This window comes from Mastomys coucha, unplaced genomic scaffold, assembly GCF_008632895.1.
Source record: "Mastomys coucha isolate ucsf_1 unplaced genomic scaffold, UCSF_Mcou_1 pScaffold8, whole genome shotgun sequence".
Classification (NCBI taxonomy): domain Eukaryota; kingdom Metazoa; phylum Chordata; class Mammalia; order Rodentia; family Muridae; genus Mastomys; species Mastomys coucha.
Genome location: NW_022196914.1, coordinates 61,262,511 through 61,271,584, shown reverse-complemented (window position 1 = coordinate 61,271,584; position 9,074 = coordinate 61,262,511). Strand labels below are relative to the sequence as shown.

Below are 9,074 nucleotides of genomic sequence, written 5' to 3'. Positions count from 1 at the left end.
AAAAAAAAAAAGAGGCAGAGAAGAAAAAAATGCCACGTAAAATGTTTGCATTTTTGTTCGCGATGTTTCTTTGGGTCATGAAATATTCATAGATATTCATACTTTGTTAAAAGTATTCAAAATTTGAAGTGCATATATATGAAAACATCCTCCTATTATTGCCAGTAATTCAATAAATGTCATAATAACTTCTGTATGCAAGTGTTTTAGTAAATAAATCCACCCCTTACTGATTGTTTATATTTTGGAAATCTTGTGTGGTTTTCATTTTGTTTTGTTTGTCTGGGTGTATGTGTATGTACCATATGCATGCCTGATGCCCACAGAGGCCAGAAGACACAGTCAGATCCCTGGATCCCTGGGTTCTCTGTAACACACCAAGTGCTCATAACATCTGGCCCATCTCTCCAGACCTAATTGTTTATATTTTGAAAGGTGAATGGACCAAATATACAAATAATTTTGGTACAGAACAGAATGTGTGTGCCCTGGGAGATATAGTACACATATAGGTTTAGAAAGAAATAGTTGTTAAAAAATTAAATAAGGCTTTTTGTAACACAGGCATAAAGAAGGATTTTGTATATATAAAATGTTAAAATATTTTAATAGTATTTTTAATACTTTTTAATATTACTATTGATAGTACTTTAATTTTTGATAATTCTACATTATTAATTACTTAGTATAAAAAGCTGGGCTTGTTTTCTCACTTTTTATTATAAGTTTATTATGTTTATATTTTTAAAATACTTGTCAATCTTCTTTTCTAAAAAATATGTGTTTTTAGGTACGGCCGAATAGAAATTCTCTCTGGATTTATTAATGGACTTTTCCTGATAGTGATAGCTTTTTTTGTGTTTATGGAATCAGTGGCTAGACTGATCGATCCTCCGGAACTTGACACAAACATGCTGACAGTAAGTCTTTCTTCTCCTGTTTAAGCTTCCACTTATTTGCATAGCTTTTCCTTTACCAAGATTAGCTAGTTGTACTATTGATGTAGTATAGTTTTAATTTTTTTTAAATCAGCATAACTTCCATTCTTAGTAGACTGTCTCCTTTATGCACTGTTTCATTTTCTGTGGTTTTGGTAACTAGTTTATTGTGGTCTATTAAATGAAAAATTCCTTAAATAAATAAATTTGAAGTTTTAAGTGACTTTGAAGCAGGCTGTGGTGATGCCTCCATACCTTTAATCACAGCACTTTGGAGATGGTCAGAAGGACTCTAGCTTCTTTAGTACATTGCATTGTTACAACGGGTCATTACTGTTGTTGTCAGTCTCCTATGCCTGACTTGTACTTTATCATAGGTGTCTGTATGCAGAACAGACACTGCATATTGGGCAGTATGTACCATCCATAACTTCAGGCACACATCTAGGTCTTAAAACTATGCCCCAACAATAAACAAAGGCTACTATGTTTACATTGCTACTTACTGCAGACTCTTAGAAATTAGTCCTTTTCTCAAATATCTTAGACAAATATAAGGTTATATTATAAAACATACAAGTTCCTTTATGACTTAATAATTTTTTCTCAGAATTATATTTTTAAATACCCGAGGACATTTGTACATTGTTAGAGATAAAATCAGAGAAGAATACATTTGTACAGGTGGTTTCCCAATAGATTATATAACTATTTAGAATAACTCTTGGTTTTCCCTATCCCCAACCCTGATGGATGTTGTTTCTTGTAGATCTCACTAACCCCTATAATTCACATTTTTAACATTATATATTTACTTGGGGAACTTAGTGAAGTTTACTGTGAATAGTTTTTAAACTCTCAGTAAAAAGACATAACTGGGGCTGGTGAGATGGCTCAGTGGGTAAGAGCACTGACTGCTCTTCCGAAGGTCCTGAGTTCGGATCCCAGCAACCACATGGTGGCTCACAACCATCCGTGATGAGATCTGACACCCTCTTCTGGTGCATCTGAAGACAGCTACAGTGTATTACGTCAGAGCGATTGAGGCCAGAGCAAGCAGAGGTCCTGAGTTCAATTCTCAGCAGCCACATGATGGCTCATGGCCATCTGGACAGCTACAGTGTACTCATACACATAAAAAAATAAATAAATAAATCTTTAAAAAAAAAAAAGACATATAGCTATGTAATAACTTCTAAATAGCTGGGCAGTGGTGGCGCATACCTTTAATCCCAGCACTTGGGAGGCAGAGGCAGGTGGATTTCTGAGTTTGAGGCCAGCCTGGTCTACAGAGTGAGTTCCAGGACAGCCAGGGCTACACAGAGAAACCCTGTCTTGAAAAACCAAAATACAAAAATAACCTTCTAAATAGCAACTTTTTTTTTCAAAGCTTTAAAATTAAAGCTTTTCTTTTCTCCTTTTTGCTAGCCAGTATCCATCGGAGGGCTGATAGTAAACCTTATTGGCATCTGTGCCTTTAGCCATGCCCACAGCCACGGCCATGGAGCTTCCCAAGGAAACTGCCACTCTGATCACGGCCATTCCCACCATGCTCATGGACATGGCCATGATCACGGTCACAGCCACGGATTCACGGGTGGAGGCATGAATGCCAACATGAGGGGTGAGTTTTTTGGAGGTGCTGTGCTGCCTGTCAGCTGGCTCCTGAGTTGAAGCGCTTACTTGTTTTTGTTAAATATTAGCCTTGTGCTGTCAGTGCTCTAGAGGCCGTGGGACCTGGGGAAATGGAACGAATGAAGCATACTAAAGTCTCATATAGTGGTCAACTCTATTTGGAGCATCAGCCAATTTGAGAGTTAAGAAAGGTCACATGGAGGCTGGAGAGACGGCTCCCCGTGTTTACTCTTGCATTGGACCTGGGTTCAATTTCCTGCACTCACATGGCAGCTCACACCTATCTATACCTTCAGCTCCAGTGCTCTGACACCTTCACATAAACATACATGCAAGAAAAACACCAATGACATCAAATAAAAAAAGAAAAATAGCCGGGCAGTGGTGGCGCATGCCTTGAATTCCAGCACTTGGGAGGCAGAGGCAGATGGATTTCTGAGTTCCAGGACAGCCAGGGCTATACAATGCCTCTGCCTCCCAAGTGCTGGGATTAAAGGCGTGCACCACCACCGCCCGGCAGTATGTCTTTTTTTTATATATACAGTAGAATATTTTGATTGCCAGGGAAATACTTAAGTGAACATTAATAAACTTTCATGACCAACAAGACAGGGAATGTTTGCTGTATTATAAAAATAATTAAGTTGTATTAATCTCTTTTGTCATTTATACCAATTGTTTAATGTTAGTAATTTGGGTAATGTCAAACCTGGGACCTGGTACAGTGACTCGGGGAAGGATCTGCTGACCAGTGATAGGAGCCTGACCGCTAGACCATAGTCACAGGGACTCACATAATGGTGGGAGGAAGAGACCAGTTCCACAAGATTGCTCTGACCACAGCATGTGAGCTGAGTCATGTCAGCCACACTCATGGATCATGTACACACAGTAATAAAGACATAGTTTTTCAAAGAATACTTGATTTTACTTTAAAAATTTTGTGAGAAGTAATAACCTTTAAGAAAAAATTTCAGGGGCTGGCAAGATGGCTCAGCAGTTAAGAGCACTGTCTGCTCTTCCAGAGGTCCTGAGTTCAACTCCCAGCAACCATATGGTGGCTCACAACCATCTGTAATAAGATCTGATGCCCTCTTCTGGCCTTCAGGGATACATGCAAGCACAATGTTATATACATAATAAATAAATCTTTAAAGAAAGAAAAAATTTCAAATATGAATTTGACTACATCATTTACTAAAAGATCTTTCTAAAATTATTAAAAGTACTCAGTTTTTTAAAGCTAGTTATATAACCTTTTTAAAGACAGGATCTTTTTAAAGCCAAGCTCTGGCTAACCTGGAATTCTCAGAGATCTGCCTTGCCTTTGCCTCCTAAGTACTGGGATTAAAGGTGTGTGCCATCATGACTGACAATAAATAAAATTATTTTTAAGAAAAGAAAAAAATTGACTCAAAGGCTCAATACATGGCTCAGTAGTAGATCTCTTGCAAGTCCCTGAGTGCAAGTGGAAAAACAAAACAAAGAAACTTGCTTCAAGCATGATTTTTAGGACACCGTCAGAGACAAAGTCTACTGTGTTAAACTTAGCATACTGTGTCACAGTTGCCTGCATCCTTACATAGTCTGTACTCTCGAGTCCTTGATAGTTAGTGACCATGTTTGTGTCACTGTAAAGGGCCAGCTGTTCACAGGTGCCAGCAGCTGCTAGAATGGGTAAGAGTTAAATCAGATCAACTTTAATGTCTTATGCCCCTAATGTTTTATTTGTAGGTGTATTTCTCCATGTTTTGGCAGACACACTGGGCAGCATTGGCGTGATTGTGTCCACAGTTCTTATAGAGCAGTTTGGATGGTTTATTGCTGATCCCCTGTGTTCTCTTTTTATTGCCGTGTTAATATTTCTCAGTGTGATCCCACTGATTAAAGATGCCTGTCAAGTTTTACTTCTGAGACTGCCACCTGACTATGAAAAAGAACTGCATATTGCTTTAGAAAAGGTAATTTCCTCACTACTTACTCTGTCCTTTAAAAATAGCACTTACAAAGTTGAGTGAATTGATCTAACAAGTAAATGCAAGATATAAATGAATAAAATATAATTTAGCATAAAATAAATAGATTTTTAAATAATAATAACAAATAAACCCATTTCAAAGAAGTACAGCAAAATATATAAAAGAAAAATCAGATAAAATTTTACAACACATTGTAAGTTGTTTCACTACACAAAAAGTGCTTGAAGAGGTTGCTCAGCAGTTAGAGCACTGGCTATTCGTCAGAACCTACATTCGATTCCCAGCACCCACATGGCAGCTCCTAACAGTCTATGTAACTCAGTTCTAAAGGATCCAACAGCCTCTTCTGGCCTCTTTGAACACCAGGCACACAAGTAGTGCACAGACACATACAGGCAAAACACCCACACCAAACAAAAATATTTTGGAAATTAAAATAGCAAAATACTATTTGATAAGCTTTTTCCACTTAATATCCTATTGAAATAATAATACTTTTTTTGTTTTTTTGAGATAATAATACATTTTAATGGCAATATAATATTACACTTATTTAGCCAGTTACCTATAGTTGACAATTTAGCCAATCCTCTGGTGTTGAAAACTGAGGCTATCTTTTAAATCTGTTACCTCTGTAACAGTGTGTCCGCATGTTTGTCAGTGTAAAGGAAGCTTTAGATCATTAAATATAGTTAATTAAATATGCTCGGGTAACATTTAGAATAAGTGAGATATGTTCTTTATGTCTTGAACACCTTACTACAAGCTGTCTATATCTGGTTTATTTCTTCTCTGGCCTTACTATAATGATTTCTAAACCAAATAATCTGCATATACTTTACAAAAGTCATTTATACCACCTCCCCACTTATTTCACAGATACAGAAAATTGAAGGATTAATATCATACCGAGACCCTCATTTTTGGCGCCATTCTGCCAGTATTGTAGCAGGAACAATTCATATACAGGTGACATCTGAGGTGCTGGAACAGAGAATTGTACAGCAGGTAAATCTTGTTTATGATAATTCATGTATAAAATTATATACACCATATGGCCTAGTAGTTCTTCACTCTAAAAATATCAGTCTTGCTGGGCATGGTGAGGCTTGCCTTTAATCCCAGCACTCAGAAATACAAAAGCAAGCAGAGCTGCATGAGTTCCAGGCCAGCCTGTAATCTCAAGACCGTCTCAATAAAGAAAACTTGTACTAAATACATTATTCTGGGCTGGTGAGATGGCTCAGTGGGGAAGAGCACCGACTGCTCTTCGGAAGGTCATGAGTTCAAACCCCAGCAACCACATGGTGGCTCACAACTACCTCTAATGAGATCTTATTCCCTCTTCTGGTGCATCTGAAGACAGCTACGGTATACTTACATATAATAAATAAATCTTCAAAAAAAAAAACTATAAAAAAAATACATTATTCTAAATTATTTAATTTTCTGAATGTTTTAACAGGTTACAGGAATACTTAAAGATGCGGGAGTAAACAACTTAACAATACAAGTGGAAAAGGAGGCATACTTTCAACATATGTCTGGCCTAAGTACTGGATTTCATGATGTTCTGGCTATGACAAAGCAAATGGAATCTATGAAATACTGCAAAGATGGTACTTATATCATGTGAGATGCAGCCCTGCAGCATGAACAACAGAGCTTGAATGAGGTTATAATGTCAGATCAGAGTGAAAGTTGCACATAATTATACAAAAACTTTTAAAGCTCCATACTGTTGGATTAAGGAATCTTTTTTTTAAAAGAAAGTTGACATGCAGAATGAAGCATTCATTGTGTAAGAAAACTATTTGTTGCTCTGTTTGAATTATGTACTTGAAAGGAATCTTACATTGGAATGAACATGATGTACCGTACACATCATCTTCAGAAATAGACACATAATGATGGATTCTGGTGAAGACCAAAATTTCTTCTGTGCATTTACATTCAGTCAGAAAGCATCTCCACTGTAAATATGTATTTACATGTTTATTACAAAGACCCAGATGAAGTTTTTAGTCGATTTTTTGCATATCTGAAGGACAAAATGGGAATAAAATTCTATATTTATGAACTTTCTGTATATAAAACTGATTTCTAATTATAACTTAAGTCCATTAAGTAAAAGCTGTATTTCTACTTGAAATGTAAACTATTCAGGAGAAATTTCAACCACTGATTTGAGATAAAACAATGAGAATAGAGAACTATGATATAGTTCTTGGTTTATTACGAGATTTAACCACTCCATTAAATAAATTTTTTATTATTTTTGATAGTATTTGCAAATGAATAATTGATGTAAAGAACTAATTGAGTAAAGAACTAATACTAAGTTGTATCATGTTACTCCCTGTCACCTTTCACCTCCGAGATTGAGTCTCCTGCCCAGGGCTCCTCATAGGCTGCCTCCCAGGGTTCCTTATAGGCTGCTGCCGTCAGTCCCAGGCTTCTCATCCTGTCACCTGCCTCCTCAGCTGTGTGCTCTTCTCTGTGCTTATAACTACTTTCTGATTTCTGGGGAAATATACATGTATCATAAGTAACAGAGAAGGTTTTTTAAGATGTAACTGAAACCCATACATAGTTTCAGATACCATAAAAGTGAAATATCCTATAGTTACTTTCTATAGTTCTATAGTTTTTCCTACCAAATTTTTCATTTCCAGTTTTAGCTGCAACAGTGTACTCATATAAAATATAAATAAATCTTTAAAAAAAAAAAAAAAAGATGGCTTCAGCTGAAGATGAGTTCAGTGGACAGTCAGCCTCTTTCCCCAACCATTGCTGTCATCGATCAATGGGGATGTGAACAGAGTAGCCATAGTGGCAGAGATGGGGGTAACATGGACTTCCACTCACCCAGGCTGACCTGGCTACAACTGCTGCTGAGTGCCAGACCTGCCAACAGGAGAGACTGACACAGAACCCCAGATATGACACTGTTCCCCAGAGTGACCAGCCTGTGACCTGGTAGCAGGTGACTACACTGGACCACTTCCCCCATGAGAAAGACAACACTTTGTCCTTACTGGAGTAGACACTTATGGTTGTGGATTTGCCTTGCCTGTACGTATGCTTCTGCCAAAACCACCATCTGTGGACTTACAGAATGCCTTAGACTGTATTCCACAATTGATAGGAGTTGGTTCTTTCCTGCTATATGGATTCGATAGGCTGGCTTAGTAGCAAGCTTCTTTACACCCCTCCCCCACCAGCCATCTCACTGGCCTAACAAAAAGCCTTTAAAAGTCAGTTGTCAAGTCACGTATGGTGACACTCATAATTAAAGTGAGAAAGCAGAGGCAGGAGGATCTCTGCAAATTTGATGCCAGCATGATCTACATAGTTACAGGACAGCTGGGAACACCTAGAGACCCTGTCTAAAACAAATAAGCAAATAAATGCCTGATGACATAAACAGAACAATCATAGGAACACATAACTAAGGCTCACTGTTAGCATCATGTTTTGATTAAAAAAAAAAAATCTTACATAAAGATTTACTATTCTTGGAGAAAGGGAGACCGAGAGTGTTGTAGGATATTTTATCACACTGTGAACCCCAAGATTGTGTTACTTGCTGGGGAAAAAAAAAAAACTTTTCTACTTGTGATATGACTCAGCCCTTAGCATTCACCTTTAATCCCTCTGGCTGGAATACAAACATACCCTTAGTCCACACCTTTAATCCCAACCATTGAAGGTAAAGTTAGTTGGTAAAAGGAAGCACCTGTATTTGAAAGTAATGTCTAATTGGGTGGCAGACAAAGTGACGAGTCAGAAAGATTTGACAGAATAGGTTACACCCATTGTTCGGGAGAAGAGAGAAGAAACAAAAGCTACGTGAGGGGCAGTGCAGAAAGAGGAGGTAGCTTTACCAGGAGCATTTTACAGAGACAGGGAGAAGAGAGAACATGCCCCACACAGGTGACGACAGAATGAGCCAGAAAATGAGGAGAGCCTGGAGCAATGGCTCAGCAGTTCAGAGCACTGACTGCTCTTCCAAAGGTCCTGAGTTCAAATCCCAGCAACCACATGGTGGCTCACAACAATCCATAATGAGACCTGATGCCCTCTTCTGATGTGTCTGAAGACAGCTACAGTGTACTTACGTATAACAATAAATCTTTGGGCCAGAGTAAGCAGTTCAAGTCCTAGCAACCACATGATGGCTCATAACCATCTGTACAGCTACAGTGTACTCATACATAAAATAAATAAAATAAGTATATTTTAAAAAAGAAAGAAAATGAGAAGGAGCCAGAAGATCAGAACAGATTGCTAAAAGTTAGTTTGAAGCTAAGCAGAGCGATTCAGAGGCCAAAACAGAAGCCAGATTGAATCGATCAGCTTGGAGAGGAGTTTGAGCCAGAACAGCTGAGTTGAACCAGCTAGAGTTTGGTAAGAACAAAAAGGGTGAGCTTATTCAGTAGTAATCTCAGAGAGTGAAAACATTCTAGGCCTAGATTAGATTGTTCAGAGGCTAGAAGCTTCTAGGACTAGGTCCAGGTTA

The 9,074-nt window shown here is 37.9% G+C and overlaps 1 protein-coding gene across 1 annotated transcript in view; it reads left to right on the top strand.

Annotated features, from left to right (window-relative positions):
• Positions 1 to 6,632, top strand: part of Slc30a5 (solute carrier family 30 member 5) — a 28,323-nt gene extending 21,691 nt beyond the window's left edge. The window contains exons 12-16 of the mRNA XM_031360063.1: positions 791 to 920; positions 2,367 to 2,562; positions 4,308 to 4,534; positions 5,432 to 5,560; positions 6,018 to 6,632. Of these exons, the coding sequence (XP_031215923.1) occupies positions 791 to 920; positions 2,367 to 2,562; positions 4,308 to 4,534; positions 5,432 to 5,560; positions 6,018 to 6,188 (853 nt within the window). The 3' untranslated portion in view covers positions 6,189 to 6,632. The remainder of the gene's footprint in view (positions 1 to 790; positions 921 to 2,366; positions 2,563 to 4,307; positions 4,535 to 5,431; positions 5,561 to 6,017) is intronic.
• Positions 6,633 to 9,074: the final 2,442 nt, after the last annotated feature.